Source organism: Rhopalosiphum padi, chromosome 1 (assembly GCF_020882245.1).
Source record: "Rhopalosiphum padi isolate XX-2018 chromosome 1, ASM2088224v1, whole genome shotgun sequence".
Classification (NCBI taxonomy): Eukaryota; Metazoa; Arthropoda; class Insecta; order Hemiptera; family Aphididae; genus Rhopalosiphum; species Rhopalosiphum padi.
The window spans coordinates 54199711-54224183 of NC_083597.1; the positions used below are offsets into that span (position 1 = coordinate 54199711).

At 29.4% G+C, this 24473-nt stretch overlaps 3 protein-coding genes across 8 annotated transcripts in view; 1 reads left to right on the top strand and 2 right to left on the bottom strand.

Annotated features, from left to right (window-relative positions):
* Positions 1–2178: 2178 nt before the first annotated feature.
* Positions 2179–5086, bottom strand: LOC132931883 (cyclin-dependent kinase 12-like). Its single transcript, XM_060997953.1, has 3 exons — positions 4794–5086; positions 2775–3900; positions 2179–2712 (listed from the first exon to the last, which is right to left on the bottom strand). The coding sequence occupies exons 2-3, from the start codon at positions 3646–3648 to the stop codon at positions 2267–2269; spliced, it is 1320 nt and encodes a 439-aa protein (XP_060853936.1). The 5' UTR covers positions 3649–3900; positions 4794–5086; the 3' UTR covers positions 2179–2266.
* Positions 5087–5958: 872 nt separating this feature from the next.
* Positions 5959–11716, top strand: LOC132931881 (cyclin-dependent kinase 11B). 2 transcript variants are annotated; one of them, XM_060997951.1, is made up of 12 exons: positions 5959–6120; positions 6837–6887; positions 7160–7277; positions 7360–7418; positions 7771–7939; positions 8433–8655; positions 9173–9418; positions 9728–9902; positions 10357–10646; positions 10720–10949; positions 11017–11288; positions 11358–11716. In XM_060997951.1, the coding sequence occupies exons 1-12, from the start codon at positions 6095–6097 to the stop codon at positions 11623–11625; spliced, it is 2127 nt and encodes a 708-aa protein (XP_060853934.1). In that variant the 5' UTR covers positions 5959–6094; the 3' UTR covers positions 11626–11716. The 2 variants fall into 2 exon arrangements, with proteins under 2 accessions (XP_060853934.1, XP_060853935.1); XM_060997952.1 differs by lacking the exon at positions 6837–6887.
* A 2569-nt stretch (positions 11717–14285) lies between these two features.
* The window catches only part of LOC132917264 (disintegrin and metalloproteinase domain-containing protein 11), a 235925-nt gene continuing 225737 nt past the window's right edge, over positions 14286–24473 (bottom strand). For 4 of the 5 annotated variants that reach the window (XM_060977914.1, XM_060977913.1, XM_060977912.1 and 1 more), the window contains exon 28: positions 14286–22934. In XM_060977914.1, coding sequence (XP_060833897.1) covers positions 22432–22934 — 503 coding nt within the window. In that variant the 3' untranslated portion in view covers positions 14286–22431. The remainder of the gene's footprint in view (positions 22935–24473) is intronic. The other variant, XM_060977917.1, reaches the window with a different exon arrangement.

Here is a 24473-nt window from a genome sequence, read left to right on the forward strand (position 1 = left end):
TTATAGCTACCTACATATACATGTTAGATTTAATAGTGATTCTTACATTTTAGATTTAACTAAGCCGTACATTATTCAATTATTGCAATAATGAATAAACTGTTTAATAATATGGTATCTCAGTAAATTATTAATTAATAATTATAATATTATATGTATGACAACAAACTTAATTACTATAGATACCAAATAAATTTCTAAATGTAGTAAATCTTGTATAGGTAGATAATTAAGCAATACGTTTGGCTGAAGTTTGTTTATAATATACACTTGCAAATAGTATGCTGGTACTTAAAAAAGTATTTAGGCAAAAATTTGTAAGCATTATTTTATCTGCTGAATCCATTGATATTGTATATATCCTAGCTGGAAATAGAATATATAAATTATTGACAAAATACAATTTTTAAATTACTTGACAAGAATGTTTTGTATTTAGGCATTAAGCACTTGGATTGAAACATTTATATTTTTTGAGAAATATTATAAAGTAGTAAAATATTTAATGTGATGTAATTTGAATTAATGTAGGTAAATTGTTGAGATAAAGTTAACATTTTGTGAGCCAATGTATGAAATAACTTAATTTAAAACATTTAATTATAATTAATATAACTTAAAATTATAAAATCTCTAATTTTTTAAGTCATTGATAATGATTATACCTTAAATATTAGTCAATTTATTTTGATATGTTTAGATCAAAAATAAAATTATATAAGTTCAAAATGAAACCTTACCTCCATTTGTGTATGCAGAGATGAACCAAGAAGTCAGGCTTATGCTATCAGCATTTTTAAATTTCATTATAGTATATAACTGTAAACATTTACTTGATAATGATATAGGTGTACCGAATGGCTAAAATAATACAAATTAATTATATTCAATAATATAATTCAACATAATATTATGTGATAATTAAAATGCTGAAAAATTGACATACTACTAAAATAGTAAGTATAGAAGAAGGCAAAAGTTTGCAAACAAACGCAGAGAATAATCCAATATATAGTAGACTTAAAATCAAAACCTTGATATTTAAGTGATTATTGTAATATAGAACAATACCAATGAGAAGATACTGCTGAAAAAGTATTATTGGATACTCCATGTATGCCATTAGAGAATAATTGTTTGTATAATTGTAACAAGTTGTTGTACTTAAACTGAAAAAGGGGTAACACACAATACAATAATTACTAATAACAATTTATTATTTATCTGAGACCAGTATTTGTTAAACATTATCAGTATAACTGTATAAGCATGCAATATTAACCTTAAAATAATTAACAAATTTTATAATCTGAAATCTTTTTCAAAGTACACCGATTCGTAACAAAAATATGAGATTTTTTACAAAATCTTAAGCTATGATTAACGAATTTGAATCTAATGAGTGATGGAATATGCATCATATCCAAAAACACAAATTATAATTTTGTATTTCATCATTATTTAAAACTGTGATTCAATTTAATCAGCTATTTTTTGACTGTTCAATATAAACATGCAAATGTACTTCTGAGTACTAGATTTAAGTAGATAACTAATATAGTACAAATGTTAGTGCAGGTACACTAAATATTAACTAGCCAAATGGTATATTAATTTTTATTTCACAACAACTACTATATAAAAATAACTGAAATTATTAACCCATATATAGTTTTAGAACGAATAGTATTATCAAATTCTTACTTTTTAGTTGTCAATTAACAAGGCTTATACATTTACACATATATATTTATAGATCATACAGTCCAAATATTAATATATAAATATATGTGTGTATAATTTTACTTGATTAAATCCAGAAGTAAAGAAGTTAAATTGATACCGCCTGTTTGCTTTTGATTGTAAATCCGAATAATTTGTGGAGCCTTCATGATAACACTCAAAAGAATTGTAGTAACGCTTAATATGTAAGAAATCATTGTTTAAAGATGGTTTACTTGATACTCAATACCACGTATATGTATGCATACAATATTATATATATATATTTGGTTTTGATACAATTCCTATCTGAAAATAAAATAACTCAAAATGAATAATTATAATAATAAAAATTGACTCCATAGTATAATATTGTATAGTAAAACTAAAATACCCTATGAAACAGCTGATGGGGTTTCAAGATACATAAAATAATTTTCAACATATTTCCTAATATAATAGTTTTTAAGTATTTTATTTTAAGGAATTTTACCCTTGAATGAAAATAATTAAAATTCGTCAAATTACAATATGTGTTAACAATTTAAGTTCGAGTTTTGTTCTCTGATTGATTGCGATCTTTCTTCATAGAACGGAGAGAAGAGTTGTTCCTGGAAGTGGTTGATCGACCTTTTCGTTTTCTACTCCACAATTCATGACAATCTTGCCAAGTGGGTAATGAAATGCAGGTATTGGTATCTATGTTGGCCAACCAAGAACATGTTAATGCATTCTCCGCAGTGATACGTTTACTGGGATCCAGAGTTAACATTTTGTCTAATAGATCAAATGCATCATTTCCGATAAAGTCATATTGATCATTGAGTTTTCGATTGTATAGTTTTTTTTGACTTATAAACTTCCAATATGGCAGTTTAATAACTTCTGGCCAGTTTGCTGGACAAGGACTACCACAAAGCTGAGATATTAACTCTAGTTGATCAAATTCATCTTTGCCGTGAAACATATTTTTTTTGATGAAAAGTTCTCCTGTAAAGGTAAATCAAAGTTTTAATAACTATTATTAGGTACGTAATAAATGTGTAACTTACCTAAGATACATCCACAAGACCAGATATCTACAGATGGGCCATATCTCTCTTCTCCTAATAAAAGTTCGGGTGGTCTGTATCGTAAGGTAACTACTTTGTTTGTGTACAAACGAATTTGCTCGTTGTCAAATAGCCGTGCAAGACCTAAATCAGCTAGTTTCAGTTCACCTTTGTTATTGAGCAGTATATTACTGCACTTTATATCTCTGTGAATGAAATTTTGCTTGTGACAATAATTTAAACCCTCAAGCAATTGACGCATAATGATGGCATTATCTCTCACTGAAAAATCTACCATGCCTGATTCTATTAGGCCAGTAAGATCATGATCCATGTACTCGAACACAAGATAAAATGACCCACCACCTTTTTTGAATTCGTATGAATCTTCTTTATCAGTAACAACTTCTTTTAAACTAACTACATTTGGATGATTCAGCTGTCTTAAAATTTTTATTTCTCTTATTGCTGTTATTGGAAAGCCTTCAGATTCATGTTCTAACCTTACTTTTTTTAATGCTACAAAATTATTGGTTTTTTTTTCTTTGGCTTTGTAAACTTGGCCATATGAACCTTCACCGATTTGTGAAATTATTTCATAAAGATCCACATTACGTAGACCGGTTCTAGTCACATTAACATCAATGAATGATTTTGAAGTGTTTAAAACAACAGGTCTTTTTGAAATAGGACTTTTTGCTCGTTGTCTAAATGTATGAATTAAATCAGTTAAAATAATATTCTTTGGAAGACAGTCGGACAAAAAAGAATCGTGATTTTCAACTCGTGCAGTGTTCTCTAGGCTTCTTGGTTGTCTGATTAATGGTGAATCGCTTGGCAATGGTATATTTTCGATACCATTTTGCGTTTCCATCTGTTTTGAAAAATATATTAGCAACCTGACTTGTTCTATTTGCTAAGGTTTGGCAAAGTAATAATGTTAAGGAACTTTTAAGATTGACGAAATTGTATCGTAGATGATATAGAATGTCTTCCATCGACTTAGTAGTGGACAAAAGACGTTGATTGACTTGAGAATACTTTAATGTAGACAGTTCTACTTTTTGTACCGTAACAAATTCCGATGGCATATCAAATAATTAACATTCATTTGATATGTGGAATCCTGCAAAAATTGTTCACAATATTTTGTTTTTGAGTGTCAAAAAAAAAAAATTCTATCTAAGACAAATTTAAATTGATACAAAGTTGAATACATAAGTAATTGGCAAAGACTCAGTAGGTACAGGAAATAAAAAAAAATTGTTGAAAGCAATAATTTAAAGAAATGGATACAACTAAATAATTGAAAATTTATAATTTACTTTACTATATATTATTTTACTATATTACACTTAATTTACTTATAGTAGTTTAAATTTTCAATATTATTATCCACAACTATAAGCATGTAACAAAGTAAAATAGCACATCATTTTGAAATAAGTTTATTTTTTATGATTAGTAATTTGACAAACTTAATATTTTCATTCATTTTTCTAACATACAAAATCATATTTTGAAGTTATTTTTTTACTTGAAAATGATTTGTATTTTACAGTTATATTTATATTTTGGTTAAAAGTGTTAAGAAATAAATGATACTTGTTAGACATATCCATCTTAGTGGAATATAAAAATTATATATAACTATCTAAGCATATTAATTGAAAATATATTAACAAAGCTGCCCCTAATCATAAAAAAAATTACCGGTGTATAAAATATTAAAATTAACATTAAACAGTCCTTAAAATCAAATTGCCAAAAATCAAATTCAACTAAAATATAAGAAATAGTATTCAAGTCTTAAAATTCTCGTCTTACTGTCTATTAGAGTAAGACGAGTATTTTCACAAGACAATTGATAAATGTCATTCATGAACAAATACCGAAGGAAATGTTTTTGTTGAATACCCTAGTCAGTTACCAATTAATTAATTGCAACTTACGTGCATTCAAAAAAAGAAGATAACTTAAAAATGGTAATCATAAGTAAACGACTGTGATTTTACTTACTCGGTAATTACGAGATAACAAAAATTAGCAATATACGACCACGACAGTTCTGAACACTGTATGCAGCACAGCGGAATCGTGGTGAAATATTTAACTGTTGATCGTTGACCAGTGGATATATATATATATATATATATATATATATAAATAAAAATAATATTATTATTGACAAATAATGAAAAAACGTAGTTGTAATGAAAAACTATGTGGTAAAAGTTTGAAAAGAAAAAAATCGTGGAGAAGTACTAAAAAAAAGTGATCTGGAAAATTCCGAAATTTGATAACAGAGTATACACCGTACAGTATCAGTCGTATTCACTCATTTCACTCGCAGATTAATCAGGCCATGGGGAGGGGGACCATATACTTATATATTTATATCTCTTATCGGAGTGGTAGTGGGGAGGGATCCGTACTCTGTAGAGGAGGGCTCAGGAGGCCATCATAACCATTAAAATTTAAAACCATGTCCATCAATTCTATAATATAGTATATACTATGATCTTAACCGACATAAGACATAACCCGTTAACATGGGAACCATTTTTATTTTATGTTGAACTGATATTTAGAATTCTCCACTGAGCTATATGTTTTGGATATCGATGTTGACGAAACTCGATGTGAGTTTTTAGCTTTTCATTGTCAAAAATATGATTGTCCCGTTATACTCGTATGCTACAGTTAGTACATCAAAGGCACGAAAATTTTTTCGTGATTAGTGTAAACAATGTTTTTCTTCGTTCATAGTTGAATTGATTATATTTGATAGTTGATACATGTAATACGGATTACAGAATAGTCAAAATTCTTAATTTGAATTTTGAATATTTTGATTTAAGTAATCCAACAAGCTGACAATTGCGACTGTTTTTTGTTAAACTTTTTGAGTCTGGTTACACTGCAGTATCTAGTTAACAATTATTGTGACCATGGTCATGGTCTTAGAAGATATTATACGATATTGTGACCATAGAAAATCTTTTATGGTTGAACCACGGTCATAAAGATCAAGATTGTGACACACACAATATTAATTATTATTATTATGTCTATGTTTGAAACACTGGTGGCCTGTCCGCGCGGGAGATAAATAAATACCATACAATAATAATAATAAATAATGATAAGTTTCATGGCGATAAACTGATTATAAAATATTAACATAATAACAATATGTCTATAGTCTATATTGTTAAATGTAAAATGGCAAATGCTAAGTTCTTATAACTAAAATGAAATTAAAAACGACCTAAACAATTAGGTACGATTAATAATAATTTATTATATTTCAACGAACTATGGATTCGAATTCACAAACAAGCAGGTAACGGTTATAATATTTAACAATTCAATTTTGGTATTGTCAATACGCTTTCGAAAAGGATAGCATTCTCCAAATAATTACGAAACGTACATTGTGCAAAATTGTTTGAGTACAAGCTCATTTAATTTTAATCATTATTATAACGAGCTTTGTAATTTTTCGTTTATTTTCATTTTTAAAACAATTCTACGTATTATAATAAATATTTTCTTAATTTCAAGAAAGCGTATTATAAAATTTATAAAAATGAATGTTTGTACACAGATTAACAGAAAAAAAGATCATTGACATTTAAAGAATGTTTTTAAATTTAAATTCCCAAATATATATTTAGAAGACACTACACCAATATGTGTTGTCTCTATCTTACAGATGTATATTATAGCAAATTGTATGATTATATTAATCTATTTTATTTTGTTTTGTTTTTAAAATCAAAGTCAATTGACCAATTATACAATTTAAATTTAAGATAATTATTTAGAGCATTTAATGATAGGTTTATTCACTCTGATTTTAAAAATAACAGGCTAAAATTTATTACTGTGATCATAAAATATTTTGCTATGTTGTTAATTTGTAAGACTTAGATAACATATGTGGTTATGAGTCCTCTTAAAGAATAGTTAGTTATTTTTTTATATTACTAATATTTAATAATATTATATTATTGTGTTGTGTTGCTAATGTATTTTCTAAATATTTTAACCATGTAGGGTTATTGAAGGAGATAAAACCCGAGAGGATAAACTGCATGCTAAAAAAATGTAAAATTTAATAATTTTCCTTTGCTATTATTAACAATTACTATACTCTGTTCAAAATTAGAAACCTAGCTGGCAGCGACCAGTATTCTTGCCAGCAGTTAGACAATATCTGTTTGTTCACCCCATCGAGTCAACTATTTATATGCTTGCTGTGTAGTTAGTAATACCTTCCGCATGATTCGATTTTCTACTAGGTTTTTTATTTTAAACAGAGTATAGTGTAGTACTTATTAAGTTTTGTTGTATTAATCAAACTGTATAAAACATTTTAGTAACGGAGCAACTGATGAAGACGACGTTGCTCTAGATCATACATTAACAATAAAACCACCACAAGCTAGGGTGCACAAGTCGAGACATAAAGTAACAAGTCATCATAAACACTCAAAAGTAATTATATTTTATGTTATAATATGTGATTGTTGAAACTAAATTTTTTTATAATTATTATGCAATTTATTTAAATATTTAGGATCCAACAAAAAAACATCATTCCAGGCATCTTGAAAAACGAAAGCACAGACATAATCGGTAATACTTGTTATAATTATTACCTAAACAGACTTAGTAAAATTATCAATATTGACCAGATTAAAAAGTTTAATTTATTAATGATATATTAAATAATGTAAAATTGTAAAATATCTATAGAAAAAAATTGCCTTATTTTATTAGATCAAACAAAGACACTTTAATTTGTATGACACTATGAATAAAAATACACAGTTGTGTCTTCTGTGATTTTAATAATTAATAATATAATAATGTGTCTAGTGTTAAGTTTTAATAGTCTTTACCTATTTTAAAACTATCATCCACCTTAGGCACTGACTCATATCTGAGCCAAATAAAAATACCTTAAATTATTTATTTATTTTTACAGCGAGGAAGAATTTTCTCTGAGAAACAAAAGGTCGAAAAAGGATGATGACTATTATAAAGTAGAATCTAGAGGTGAAAATGGTGATTGGGATCGTTATAAGAAAAGGAGTAATTATGGTCATGATAAACATTCAAAACACGAAAAGCCACATCGAGATGAAATGCTTAAGGTATATAATAGTGTATATATGTGAACATAAAAAAATTGTTAAAAAATAATATAATGCAATTTTTTTAAAGTATAATTCATTATTTTAAAAACTAAACATCTTTATCAATATATTTTTTTGTGTTAATCACTATACAACATAATTTTTTTATTAGTTAAGAATTAAAATGAGTGGTTTAAAATCAATATTATTAGGGGAGATGCTTATATTATACAACTCCATGTATCTACTCTGATTTTCTAAACATTATATAGTGTTTAATTTTTAAACACTTGATAAAAAATTCTTAAAAAATATTTTGCTTTAGAATATGAAATTAAAATTCTTTTAAGTTGTTCAAAAAAGTAAATCACTTGAAAAGTAATAATAATAAAAAATTAATTAATAAACAATTGTTTGTATTTATTTCAAATTATGTAATCAAAAATAAATTTCAATAACGTCAATAGTTTAGTATATATATATTTATTTGTAAGAATATTTATTTTTAAAGGAAAATGATTTGAGAAATCTTTTACAAAAAAAAAAAATGGAAAAAGAAGAACGGTATCGTACTACAGATTACAAACATAAAAAAAAAGAAGATACTGATTCTAGAGACTCCTCTAATGTAAAATTAAAAAAACGAGAAGATGAAGAGGAAAGAGACAATCGTAGATCTCACCGAGAAAGAGATCAATATATTGAACAATATTATAAGACATTGGATAGACCTCGTAAGTTTTAATTATTTATTTTTGTTATAATACAGTAAAACCTCTCTAATCAGTCACCTTCTTGACTGGGGGTGTGGTCAGAACGCAAAAAAGGTCGGATTATCAGAATGCACAGAACCTTAATTAGGGAAATATTAAACTAGCAATATCTACTATAAATTGACAAATCCAAATGTATTTTTAAATTATTTATATTGATAATACTATGATTGGATCAACCTAAGTGGCGGACGAGAGGGGTTCTACTGTACATAATAAATGAATATAATACGTTAATATAAATGTGATATTATATTAAAAATATATCGTTGGAAATTAATTTTTTTTTTTATTAATTTATTCAAGAAATAACAATGGAACAAGGTAGACATATTTTTGTATTTATATATTTTTTTTTCAAGCTTAAATTTGTTAATTTATTTGCTATTTTTTAATACATGATTTTTTTTACCTAGTTTTTGTATCAAATAACGGGTTTTTAATATTTGTTACTTCATATGTACACATTTTGTTTAAGGGCCAGATATGGTGCCTGACTTAGTAGTGTTATCAAACGATTCATCTTCATCTGATTCTGAAAACGAAAATGAGGAACATGAAGATGATAATAATAAAGTTAAGACTGAAGAAAACTCTTTAACTCCACCATTGAATCAAGATAAATCGGAAGGAGAAGCATCTGAAGAATCAGGTCAAGATTCTGGTGATGACACTGACAGTTCTGGTTCAACAACTTCATCTTCTAAAAGTTCTCAATCAAGTGGTATGTTTAATCATTAATTAAGTGTAATTAGTAAAATACAGAGAGCTAAATGTCTCAATTAATTATTAATTTTTTTTGTATTGATTCACCACTGCTAATAAAATTGTTTTTTTAAGTGTAAAATTATGTTTTATATTTCATTATATTTTCATCTAAATTAGTATAGAATAAACTTTAGATATTTTGTTCTCTTGCTATGTACCGAAAGAAAATAATTTGCGTACAAGCAATATTATTTTTTTATATGATCTCTGAACTTTATCTAACCAGAAACTCATTGTTAAGTTTAAAGTCATATTGTTTTTACAGAAAAGTCTAGTAGCAGTAACTCGGTAAAAGAAGAATCAAAATCACCAGAAGTAGATACGGAAATTCAAATGGATATTACATTAGAAAAAAACTCATCACCACCTTTGTTACCCAAAGAATATCTACCAGCTCTACAAGGATGTAGAAGTGTAGAAGAATTTCAATGTTTAAATAGGTGAATAGATAATGGTAGTACTTAGGGTCCATACCTTAGATCATATACAATAGATAGAGCTACAGCATAGAATGTGTACCACATTGACGAGTCTCTTGTTGGTGAATTTCTATTATACATATAAGTCTGTATTTTTCCACAGTAATACCGTAAAACATTTTCATTTTTTAACCTGTTTAGTTATTTATTATATTATATTTTTATTTTTATCAATTTTTATACCGTAGTAGATTATTGTGCAATACTACAATCCAAACTTACTTAGTTACATTGGCTTCAAATATTTAGATAATAGTTCTATTCATTGTATAATAATTCAAGGTCCAAATAGATGACCAGATTTTTCCACCACTACTCATAGTAAACAAGTACAAGCACAAGTAGCTGACGAATTCCAGACATTTGTTTTAATCCTTATTTAATTTAATTTGATTAATTTGTTTATAATGTTTAGAATTGAAGAAGGAACATATGGTGTGGTTTACCGTGCTAAAGAGAAGCAAACTGATGAAATCGTGGCTTTGAAAAGATTGAAAATGGAAAAAGAAAAAGAAGGATTTCCAATCACATCTTTGAGAGAAATCAGCACACTTTTAAAATCACAACACCCAAATATTGTGACTGTGAGAGAAATTGTTGTAGGTAGTAATATGGATAAAATTTTTATAGTAATGGATTACGTTGAACACGACATGAAATCATTAATGGAAACTATGAGGCAAAAAAAACAATCATTTACTGCTGGTAGGTCATTATATCACCTTTTCATATTGGTAAAAATAAAATTGTATTTAATATTTACAATATTTGGTTTTAGCTGAAGTAAAATGTTTAATGCAACAACTTTTAATGGCTGTCGATCATTTACATGATAATTGGATCTTACATAGAGATTTGAAGACGTCTAATTTGCTTTTAAGTCATAAAGGTGTTTTGAAAGTTGGGGATTTTGGTTTAGCTCGAGAATATGGTTCTCCATTAAAAGCTTATACACCAGTTGTTGTCACATTGTGGTATCGTTCACCTGAACTTCTGTTGGGTGCTAAGGTTAGTAAAATTATATTTTTATATAATATGTGTGATTACATCCATTTGAGTTAAATTGATTTTCCAGGAATATTCTACGCCAATTGATATTTGGTCGGTAGGATGCATATTTGCTGAGTTTCTTTTAATGGAACCACTGTTCACTGGTAAATCTGAGTATGACCAATTGAAAAAAATTTTTACTACCTTTGGTACACCTAATGAAAAAATATGGCCTGGATATTCAAGTTTGTCTTTAGTTACAAAAGCTTCTATGCCTGATTGTCCTCCAGCTAATTTCAAAGGAAGGTTTACTAAAGAAGGTATTCTAACAGATATTGGCTATGATCTACTGAGAAAGTGAGTTTAATTTTAAATTTTTAAATTTTATTATTGATTATTATTACATTATCTTTTTTTTCTCACTAGAATGCTTACTTATAACCCGAGTGCTCGTGTTACGGCTGAAGATGCACTTCAACAGAAATACTTCTCTGAATTGCCATTAGCTGTAGACCCAGCAATGTTCCCGACATGGCCAGCTAAGAGTGAAGGGGGTGCAAGAAAAGTAGCAGCAGCCAGTCCAAAACCTCCATCGGGAGGTAGGGATTACAAACAACTCAAAGAAGATGAAGGATTTCATATAAATAATTTGGCAAGAGCTACTGCAGTACCAGCTTTTAGTCTTAAATTTTAACATATTTATCTTAATACTCCAATTTGTAAATAATAAATAACTATTGCTTTATATTTTTCTTTAAAAATAAAGTTTATGACGTACAGAAATATTTTGAATACTGACTTGATTTTGACTTTGGTCTTGTGAAAATTTTACCAATTCAGCTTAGCATTAAAATTTTCATCAAACAAGGAAAAAATTCATTGAAATTGAGTTTTTTTACAGCATATACATTTTGAAAAAAAAAATAGTACTATCAGTAGAGGATTGACCAAACTTCAAAGAAGGAGGTAAGCAAATTTAGTATAACTACTCAATAATATATAATTTGCAAAATTATGTTAAGAAATTTGTTTTCATCTTTTTGCTGTAGACTATTAAGCATACTCTATTTTATTTTTGTAATATTTTAAAACTTACAACAATCTAAATTGTTACTTAATCTTAAATGTAAAATTGATTACAGACGTTCAACGCTCGTAAAATTAAATTTCCAAATATTGTATTTGCATCTAGTTCTGTTTAAAAATATCTACGTATATTGCGATAGGATTAAAAAGCTTAATTTGAAACCATGACCATTGTTATTCAACATTTCATTTTTATTGCAATATGTATGTATTTATGATATATCTTGTAATTCAAATGAATCTGTAAATTTAACTAGCATACCCGTCTCGGCTCCGCCCAAGATTTTAATTAATAATAATTAATTATTAATTAACTTTATCGGACTAAATTTATGCCTAAATCTTTCTCTGTGATGACCTCTTTAATTTAAAAAACTGCACAACAATTGAATAAATAGTTTCTGAGTTTATCCCGAACATGCAAACAAACGCTATCATTTTATAAATTAGTATAGATTAATTAAATAACATTCCATACTAACATTTTAGTATAAGCGAAACATTATACAGTGCCGGGCGCCGGCCCAAAATACTATGGCGCCCCGGGCAAATTTTTTATAGGCACCCATAAAAATATAGTTTAAATACCTATATAACAATTTGTTATTATAGAGAAATGTAATTATTACACACCGTTAATATTTAAAAATTTTTTTACTAAAACATAAGTTTTTACAATTTTTTGAGCACTTACAAATGCACTTCTGGAGACCCGGGTGATTGCCGGATTCGCCCGTGCCTTGGGCCGCCACTGGTCATTATATATTTATATACCAAAGAACTCGTCTCTTCCAGTGGTTTTTGCTAACTAAACAGACATGCTAGTATAATATATAACAATATTAGTACCTGATCTATTATAAACCTATGATAATAAAATTGTTGAAATAACATGGTACGGAAAGTACTTTACTTCTCGGAACAATTATTCATATCTACTCGCCGATAAAACACACACAAAAGAAAAAAGGTCAGGTTACAGGTAGCTGGAAACCCGCTATACTTACATAATATATATAAGTGTACAATTTATACGTTTATTTTAATTAATAATAACTAATTATAATTTTATCGGACTAAATTTATGCCTATATCCTTCTCTGTGATGTCCTCTTTAATTAAAGAAAATTGCACGACGATTAAATAAGTAGTTTTGGAGTTTATCCCGAACATACAAACAAACACTATCATTTTATAAATGAGTTTTGAGTATATTATACTTATTTCTTATTATATTTGAATTATTTAATTTTCAAGTATAGCCAGAATTTGGTATTAAAATTTAAAAGTTCTTTTAATAGTACATATTAATATTTTTATATTCCCAGACGTTTTTATTAAACCAATGACTCGCATTCGAAGTACCGCCGGTTCCAGCCTCTCACCCTCCTGCCGACAATGTAGGGTTCCATCACTTCCATGACCCTCCTCAAAACCATCACTGAATCCAATACAAATTTGTAATTTTGTATTTTATTATTATACAATTCATAGGCGTAAATTGGTGGGGGGATTAGCCCCCCTACATTTTTTTAAAGTTTTTCAACAAATTTCTGGTTTTTTATCAAAGAAAATTTTAAAATGTACTACGTAGTTCTTAAACAGTTAAACAGGATATACGTTGCGTACACCATTTCGGTGTATTTAGCGTCTATTATTTCGCTATTAGGAAAAAATCACTATTTTTGATATTTTAAAGTAAAACACAATACAATTAACAATCTGTTGCGATGACTGGAGTCATTACTATGAAGGTATTACGGTAAACGCTAAAAAAAATTGTGTTTTGATTAAAACAGAGATTAAAATAATTATTTTACTACCACATAATATAACACGGGGGGGGGGTGGGGGGTTGAACCCCCAACTCCTCTTCAGGTATGGCATTGTTCCTCTCCTAAATATTTTGCTGGCTATGGCCTTGTTAGGAAGTACATGCTGTGGCGAAGGGATTTTAGGATTTTATTACGACAATCTTAATTGATTTACTCCAAATTCTAGTTTTTATTTTATATATATATATATAATATAATATATATATATAATCACATTGTTTAGTTACCATATAATATACCTTCAGAATGGATAAATTATTATTTACAATCAATATTATTTTATATTTTTTTTTGTTTCTGTATAATAATAATCATTATATTATTGTTCCTAAAAAGTTTATCTATAAAAAAGTGACACTTATATATTGTAGCCTAAATGGCTAAAACAATTGAGCACAGAATACTCAAACTGGTAATCTTAAACTTACAACATTATCATATATAATATAATATAATATTACTAATATATAATACAACATTATCAATTGATGTATAATATTATTATCGGTATTATATTTACAAGTAGACGACGTAATGACCTTACAAACTACTATACGCGAGTCCTGTCTCACGTATTTAAAAACCAAAATAATATTAAAAAAAAAAAAAAAAAATAATTCACAATAATATAATATATTTATAATGAACAATAGAACTTTTTTATTTTTTTTTACACATTATCTACAAAACATTTAAATTTATAATATTATTATTACTCGCAGTTATTTTGGTTTTGGTAGATCGAGAAAGAAATCAAATCATATAATAATATATTAGTATCCGTTACACCCGAGTCTATTATATTATTAGGATATACGTATTTACATTTTATAATTATTTATTATTATTTATTATATAACCATATATGACCGAGGAAAAAAAAATTGAAAATTGGACGTTACAGTGACAATTCGTTTTTTTGGTCGCCAGAATATTTTTATCCGTCGTATTTTTTATATACCTATATATTTTAAAGTTTTATAATATTATATACTTATATCTATTAATAATTATAATAATTTTTCTGGATATTATTATTATTATGTATCATCGTAATGATATATTAATAATAATAATAGTGACATTACTACATGATATCGAGAAATTCATCGTCGTTATATTATTATGCATACGTATATATAGGTATTTTGAAAAGAATCATATTGGCGGGTTGTATGAAATGTCAGTGTGGGTGGTATATAATATTATAATACTGTCATGGGGTGGTCACTGGAAAATTTCGCTCGCGCATCGCGGCCGGAAACGTCGTCGTAAAGTATGGGACTTTACCTAAGTACCCGAAAGATTTGAGTATTATGAAGGTGTTGTCTGCAGCGGCGGAATAACACTACTCGGGCTATGGACGAAACTGGTAAGGTAAAGCCGTAAAACCCGTAAAGGCCGTCGGAACATCTCTCTACCTACGAGGAAGTAAACTATTGTGTAATGTACGATTTAACATTATAATATTGCGTAACTTTAATACAATTGTATAGATTGGTAGGTAGTTACTAGTTGGTAATAAAACGCGATATGATTGCATACCAAGAAAAATATAGAGGTTGCCAGTGCACATTCAGCCAGGGAATTTTATCGGCCCTCAAATTTGTTTTGTCCTGTGATTTTATAGTGGATAATTCGAAGTTTTATAAGACATGTTGCTCTAAAGTTAGCTACTACTGAACAAGATAAATCATATTTTAATAAGAGAATGTAATATTAAACTAAAAAAAAATGTACCTAATTGTTTATGGTTTTTTATTAAGTCTAATAAGCCACTTTTATTTTAACAATATTTATAATGTCTTTAACATAAATATTATTCAATATGTTTTTTCTACAGCCATAAACGGGTGGAAATGCCTTTAATTATTATTTGTACGAACAACTCACTACACTAGCTGTGTGGTCCAACAGAAAAAGTTTCGATATCCCGCCGATATAGTCCACCATTGTAAGTTATCCTTTTTTACCGATGGCACCACAAATACAATACGATTGAGCACCAAAAAAGTTTACACACGAAAATAAAAAATGACATTATATGATTTTTTTCAATAAAAGTATTGCATATTTAAAATTATAATTTTTCATACATTTGTATTGAGACATTAATATACATAAATACATAATACATCGTGGGATATATAACTGTTTAACAAATAATTAGAAAAATCTAAGTTTTCGGTTGGAGAATTATTTTCAATTAAACAAGAAAAGGTATCGCTGACTATATTTTTGGGTAAAAATCACGAGGGAATAATTTTTTTTATTAAATAGTTATTTTCAAATTTGAATTGTTTTCTTTTAATTAGTTATTATTGCTTTGAATTTTTTTGAACCACCTTTTCGTTTATAAACTATTTTTTGTGTGTTATACAGCTACCTATCACGTTATATTTTTGCCTATAATATTAATATTTTGGTGCGCAATCGTGTTGTGTTTTTTTTTAGGTAAAAAGTTCACAATCACGCTGCTTCGGATACATGGGTGTAAGTGGTGTAACGTGTAAGTATGTTTAAATAAAGGTGTGCGAAACGCGAACGGAACCGGCCGCGTCGAAACGAGATTCGAATGGTAGACGATAATAGACTGAAACCCTTTGGCAGCCCATGGAGGTAGGTAGGTATATAGGTAAACCTTGCGGTACCTAACCACTACCCATATTTACTCGATTATGTATGACAGCTACTATTTTGCGGTCTGAGCAGTTGTCTATAGACTATATAATAACGTATCAAGTATATTCTATTTTTAGTAGGTGGTGTAGATGCTACCCCCATACGCACGTCTCGGCCAAATTACTACGGGTCTATATTATATGATTACGGGCCGTATAATAACTCTATATTGTTTACATCGTAATAATAATAATAATTTAAATACCCTGCACACGTCTACAAGTAAAAATAAAAAATGTCAATAAAACAATATCGTTATCATATTAATAATAAATAATAATTATAATAATATAATGATAATATATACTAATATTTAACGCACAATATGACCAATATAATGTATAAAGTATATAATATGGTATGTAAGTGTAGAAATAACATCGCACAATATTAAAATATACCAGATTAATAATAATAATAATATCAATACATTTAAAACAATTTGAATTTAATCTAATCATCGTTCTACACATTTCGAAAGTAAAACAAATGGGGTTTTAAAAGATCAAACGATCAAACCATAACAATATTATATAACACACGACGGTGGTGGCGGCGGCAATTATGGGCAATAACAATATAATAATATACATTTTATTGTTACCGTCGTTTTACGTATACAATGACAATTATTAATTATTAAGTCATAAGTGAACGTAGTGGGTTCGCCCGGATATTGTCTACGAATTTTTGAAACGTGGACAAAAAACTGCATACGCGAAAAAAATGTACGCACACTGGTTTTGATTTAAAGCGAAATTAATGTAGGTCCTCTGTTAAAATCATATTATTATTGTGCAGAGTACTTAACGGGCCAGTTGTTTGATGGTCATAAAAAATGAAACCCAACCGGGTCCCACAGACTTTCGAGTTTCTTCCCTCGAAAGACCATCCCCCACTGGCACCGACACTACACACATCATATACGCAGGGGTATTACAATAATAGAAGTATTATAATAGTAGGTTGTAACCTCATAACCGTGGTAAGTCGACTGTATATATATATATATATATGAGATTCAAATGAAACGTTTTTTTTTTAAAATTTTTATCTCTTCTAAAAATCGATTAAAACACATATAATAATAATAATAATAATAATATATAATATTAGAATATATACCTATAGAAGATTTTCGACAGTGAATTTTATCATAATATTAACAACGGACAATAATAGTATTACAGATAGGTTTGTAACCGCACACAATTATTTTATTAATTACGGGCAAAATCACGAATACAGTATGATGTCTTTATATTATGTGTATAATATAATATATAATAATAATAATAATAATAATAATAATAGTTAACTCAAATTTAGAATTGATTTTTTTCCACTTAAAGTATAGGTGTACACATGTTTCACGCGTGTGTACGAATAAACACTAGGTATACAACAATAACAACAACATCAACAACAACAAAAGCAACAACAATAATAACAAGAACGACAACGACAATGAAAATAAAAAAACCGAGAATTTAAAACAACTTTCGTCCATTTTATTACAGACGAGGATCGCTGCAATGTCGTCGTTGTCTTTATATATTACACCTTTATGAGGCGTTCGTACATTAGTTTGTTATTATTTAGAATATCGATATTTTAGCACAATATACACGTGGATATAATATTGTACATAAATCATTACGTCTAAACCGCCGGTCAGAAATTGCAGTCGATCGACTAGATCGTTTTCTTAAGGTATTTGGATGTTTTGCTTCTGTGCCCAATACTTATATACACGAGGGTTCGAAAGTCTGTTTCTAAAGGTTCCCCTTAAACTGCAATCAGATGTTTTATTAGTTGCAGTCAGAATTACAATTTTACTGCCTCTATATAAATTTATCATAATATTTCAAAATATGGAACCTCCTGAAATAAAATCCAACGCCTTAAACCCCTGGTTGCAGATGTAACCTCATCTTCTCCGTCTCCCTTTATTCGTATTTCCTCAGTTGCGACCTCTTTAAGTCATAAAAGTGACGATCTATAGATCTTTGGGTTTGGGGGGACGGTAAAGAGTATTTTCTTTTTCTGATGATAATTTTATACTTCGGAGAAATTAAATTTGTTATATAATATGTAACAAAGTAATTTCTTGACAAAATAAATATGTACCTAATATTTTTGATGATAAATACTTCATACACATATAATATAAATATATTATATATATATGCTATATAAAAAGATACATTAAGTAAAAAACATCTACCAATAATATAATAATAATATATTATTATGTAGGACATAGTGATAGTAACTGTTTTTAGCGAGATCGAAATATTGACAAAATATAATGTAGTAAGAGGCGTCTAATTTTTTTAATATCCATCAGAAATCAGAATACACGTGGAATATCCGTGATATGAATATCACTTGCTACTTATTACTGCAGTAATATCCAAAGAAATTAAAATATTTATCATAGTACGGTTACTCTCGTTTAATTCGTGCACGAATTGAGTGGGAACTAGGAATTTGCAACAAATTCAGACAGGAAAAAAAATATTACAAATACATGGTCATTATATTATTATTATAATATTCACGCAGGGTTGAGTGAAATAATAATTATAATAAATAAAAAACTACGATTAAAGTTTTTTTTTTATTAGAGACATTGTTATTTTTTTTTAACGAGAGATGTGACTTCATTCTGAGATGTCACGAGAATTATCGCACATAACTCATTATTATACATGGATTCGTAATTTAACCTGATATATTTATTTAATAAAATATAAGTGTTTAGTGGCGGAGTAAACGCATTAGGAACACGTATTCATAATTACGCACACTTATGCTGGAAAAAAATTAACTGTAATAAACGATTTAATAGAAATCTGAAAATGGCGTATATTTTTAACATACTCATAATAACGATTAAACGGATTTGATTGAGGTATAGTAAATAGCACATTGGAAATCATTGTTTTTTCGTAAACGTTTTCCGATGTGATTTATACGATTTCGAGTAGTTTCGATTGTTTAGGATTTTTCGGCTTATGTTTTTCAGTGAGACTGTTGTACTATTTTATAGTTCATAATAAAACAATACAATTTACATTTATAGTAAAATTTAATAAAGAAAAAAAAATCGACAAAAACAAGATCGATAAATTTGTAATTTTCAATAACATAATATTATATCGTAATAATACAACTATTATATAATAATAAGTCATATTATTAAAAAAAAAAACACTTTGGCAGTTGCGATCTCGGATCTGACTTAGGTACGCGCATTTTAACGAATACGTTCATGTTTAATATACACTACGGAAAAAAACTTTATACAAGATTATTTTAATATAATAATTAGATACACATGTAGAAGACAGATTTTTTTATACCGCACTAAACATATGTAGATATATATTTAAAAGTAACCCTGGTAAAATATGTACATAAAAACAAAATTCAATATAACAACGGCATAAGGTACATATTATTATATATTTTAATATTATACTTGTATATTGCATCGAGAACTTCAAAACATAATAATCATTATCATAATCGGTATATTATTATTATGACTATTATTAAATTTGATATTGTATTCATGGCAATACAAGTGTTTAAAAATATTTTATTCGTAGGTATACAACACACTAGCATGATGTGCTTACACTGAATATTGATCGATAAATGATATTTGGTGCGTAGCAAAATATCGAGTGCGTGATGCACTGATGCGTGTCCGACAATGGATGTGTATTATAATATGGGACGCGAGAATCACATTTTCCGGTGGCTTCGCGCCCTATACACGTAATACACACACGATTTCGAGACCAGCTTATGACCGCAATAAAAAGAAAAAAAACCCGGAAAAACCTCTGATGTTGTTTTTATAAATATTTTTTCCCGCGGCAAAAAAAATATCTAGCGTTGGTCATGCGACAAAAATACGAATAAAATCCAAAAGCCATTTGTGTGGTAAAAAAAGCGAAAAGAAAATGATGGTACACGATATTATAAAGTCAGTGTTTGCGAAACTACCGTTTGACAGAGAGGGAAAGAGAAAGAGAGAGAGAACGCGAAAAAATAAAAATGATAGAGCTAATACGAATACATACGAAACGCACGTATTACATTATAGAGGAAAACGTTGTAAGTCGATTCGTTATCGGAAACGCATAGAGGAGTGTTGTTCACGTATAGGTGCTGAACGCGTTGTTAAATATTTTTTTAGGAAATCGGGACTAAAGAAACGTGATCGAGATGATTTATATATATATATGGATTGAAGAAAAAAAAATCGTGAAAAGCGCAAACATTGACGAGAGAATATTACTCGAGGGATAGGTATTGAGGGTCGAAAAGATTATATATTGAGTATATGTATTACCATGTTGTTGATTTGATAGCGTAAAATCACGAGTAAAATTTACAATTATTTGCGTTTAAAAAATGAAATACTCTGGACGTCCTTTTTTTGGTGTGACACGACGCAGCCAAACCAATATTAATAATAACAATTAATAAATTTAACTGCCTTCGTAATTTTGTCATTATCTTTTTGATATACTTTTTATATATTGCCAGTAGTAAACGCTAGAGATTCAATTTAGATGTAAGCGCATCAAATAGAATCACGGTGGCAGCGGTTAAGAGTATTGACTCACCGAGATGGTATTGTGTTGAGGTTTGATGAGTTTTATGGAAGGGCGGAGTGGACTGAGGCTTACTGAACTGGAATAATTAATTATACTGGAAATCGTGTGACGAACGCTAAATGCTAAATTCCGTGACCCAGAGACGTGATCCATCACCCGAGTGCTCTTAGAATACGAGTCTAATATATTATTAAAATACACGGGATGACGTATTTTTGGGGAAAATTTTGAGTGGGAATATTTAATGTGAACCGAGAATTTTGACCACTACGATTATTACTATAAATAATACCCAATAAAATTTCCGTTTCTGTCCTCCATCTTTCCCCAAAATCGTTTTTACTATCATTTATTATATTAGTTATTATAAATATCAATGGTGGTGTGTTAATAAAAACATGTATAGGTACCTCGGAACAATTTTTTAAGGGGTAGAGGGCCGAATCCTTGATTCCCAGGTATGTAATAGGCCTTGCCTATTATATAATAATTACTCTATTGATTTCTGTTTGTAGTTTTTAGCGTCGAACACATTATAAATATTATAAATAATATTGTTATCGTCGGTGAACTATATGAACACACAATCTCGTATAAATGTGTACTTATTATATACCTAGGTATAAATTGTACAGATGAGGATCCTAACCTAATTTAACCAGGCGCGGATTCTGCAGAGAAGTGAAAGGGGCTTTAGCACACCTCCTTTGGAAATGTTATATATTAACATAAACAAAATTGTTAACATTGTTATAAAATCTTATCTATATAATGTCATCTTTAATCTATCGTGAACTAAAATTATAATTGTATTTTTTCTAAAAAAATGAGTAGCCTCCCATTTAGATCTTCTCCATTTTAGATCCACGCCTAAGCTTAATCTAACCAGAGCCGGCGGTTACGACGTCGACGCATATATATTTATAAGAATTATTATTGCTAATATATCAAACGACAATAATTAAGTATATAATAACGATTATAATGACGACGATTTGTTATTACGCGCAAGCGATGGCCGTCGACCATTCGCACAAAAATTTACTATTTCATCATAATAATCACAATAATAAAATTAATATTTATACGGGACGATAATCGCGTAACAATCGCCGCTGCTGCCGTCGGACCTATCACCTCGTCCCGCTCTGCCACTTGACGTCACGACCTCTAAAAGGGTGACGAGTCGTGGTGGTTACCGGATAAGAGATGACCGCCGAACGACGGTCCTCCGGCGGCGGCGGCGGCATTTGATTTACGTCAGTGTTTGTATTCGGGAAAATGTTTGTTGTTGAGCAGCGCGGTACGCAGTTCGGGGACCGCGGTCGTGGTTAGGTCGGGGCCGTTGGCAGGGGAGGAGCGATGTTGTTGCTGATGTTGTTGTTGTTGTTGCTGTTGATGGTGGTGGTGGTGGCGGTGATGGTTGATGTTGTTGCTGCTGTTGCTGCTGCTGTCGGCGGCGGTGGTGATGTTGTTGGCGGTGATGATGGTACTGGTTGTGGCGGTGGCGGTGCGGATGTCGTCCGTGGCGCCGTTTCGCCGCTGTCGGCACCGGGGCGACGGCGAATGGCCGCTGCCGCTGCTGGTGGCCGACGGCGGGTCGTACGCGGAGTGGTGTTGATGGTGCGCTGAGGACCGGCGACTGCTCCGGGCGCTGCTGCTGCCGCCACTGCGGGCTGCCGCCGGCTGTCGGACGCCATTGTCGGCGATGGCCGCGACCGCCGGCATGTCCATGCTAGCCGACCGCGCTATTGGTCGACGAGCTTCCGGGGAAATGGAAAAAAGAAAGCACAAAAACCAAAACGTTTATTTTACACACGAACGGCGGGGTGGATGATATTGTTATTATGACGACGAACTACTGCCTTTTGCGAGACATGCACCTGGTTCACCACCAACTCTCTGTACAAGTCGAGATTCTATACGGAAAAGCAATTCGCTCACTAAACAATTTATCATCACCACGTGACTTCGAGTGACCGTCTGTTGTATTGGTCATAGTTTTTATATACCATTATAAAACTTTCAGATAAAAGTAAATAATACTGTAAACTATATTGTTTAAAATGTATAGTATAGCAGTGTTAATCTTATTTCACAATTAGACGTAAATAATTAGATACAAAAATAAGAAAAGTTCCTTAAGGTCATACATATTTTACAACAAAAACATAATATTGTTTTAACGATGTGGTATTATGGTCGATATGTTTTTGTTTGAAAAATCGAATACGAGTATTAAATATTGTAGGAAATAACCATAAAATGAATTGTTTACACTGCCTTAAATTAAGTTAATAACCATTAATCTTATTTGTAAGGTAGGCATGTCTTGAAATTATATATAATATAGTCTACGATGTGATATAGTTGCAAGCTGATAACATATACTATACTATTATGATTATAATATCATAAAATAAAAATCTAAATATTTTAAGAGAAGTATTTACTATTTTTCCATACTAGTTATAGGTACTTATACGAAAAATATCGATTGGGTATAGACATTTTAGATTAAAGTCTTCTGAAGTAAAGTCACCTGGTGGGATGATAAATTGTATACGACTCGGTGGCGATGATAAACAACTAAAAAAAAATTCTTCACTTGAACATTGTCATTATCGTATGTCGATCCGAGTATAATTTTGATGGTTATTATGTATGTAAAATCTATCAGTCAGTAAAAACGGGCTTGTGGACAACGATGTACTCGAAAATGATTTTGTTATTGAAACATATTTATAAACAATTATAAGAATTTATACATATAGCTTTACATAGAACTCAATCTTACCGAAGTGAACTTCATAATTATTATAAAAACATTACTACAGGCTACAGTATGTGATAATAATACTCTCTAACTTAATGTTTATGATAATATTACATTTTACAATATAATATAGAGAATGGACCATCGCGTAGCTTCCCGTTATGCTTTGTTATATAGTTGCATTGCGGATGAACGGGAAAAAAACAGTGGTCCATCCCATACATATATTTATTTATTTTATATAGCAGCTGTAAACGTTTCGTTTTTTTCTCTCTTTGTTTTTTGCACATCCATGAAATTCATTCGGAAACGACACAGTCGATTAACTGCGAACCGATTTATCTGCCAGTGTAGTATATATTATGTTCGAGTTATTGCGGTCGTAACGAAACGAGAAGGAGAAGAAAAAAACAAAACGATCACGCGTGGTTTTCATAAATCTACTAGTGTTAATAATATTTTTTATCATATACACAAAATACATACTATTCTATTATATATAAATCATAACTTATCGGTGGCGGTT

Excerpts from the sequence above, each read along its gene's own strand:
- LOC132931883 (XM_060997953.1), bottom strand. The coding sequence starts at position 3,648 with ATGGAAACGCAAAATGGTATCGAAAATATACCATTGCCAAGCGATTCA. Across the intron at positions 2,713-2,774 it reads GTCTTGTGGATGTATCTTAG|GAGAACTTTTCATCAAAAAA; the intron begins GTAAGTTACACA and ends TTACCTTTACAG.
- LOC132931881 (XM_060997951.1), top strand. The coding sequence starts at position 6,095 with ATGGATTCGAATTCACAAACAAGCAG. Across the intron at positions 7,278-7,359 it reads GTCATCATAAACACTCAAAA|GATCCAACAAAAAAACATCA; the intron begins GTAATTATATTT and ends TTAAATATTTAG. Across the intron at positions 10,950-11,016 it reads AACTTCTGTTGGGTGCTAAG|GAATATTCTACGCCAATTGA; the intron begins GTTAGTAAAATT and ends TTGATTTTCCAG.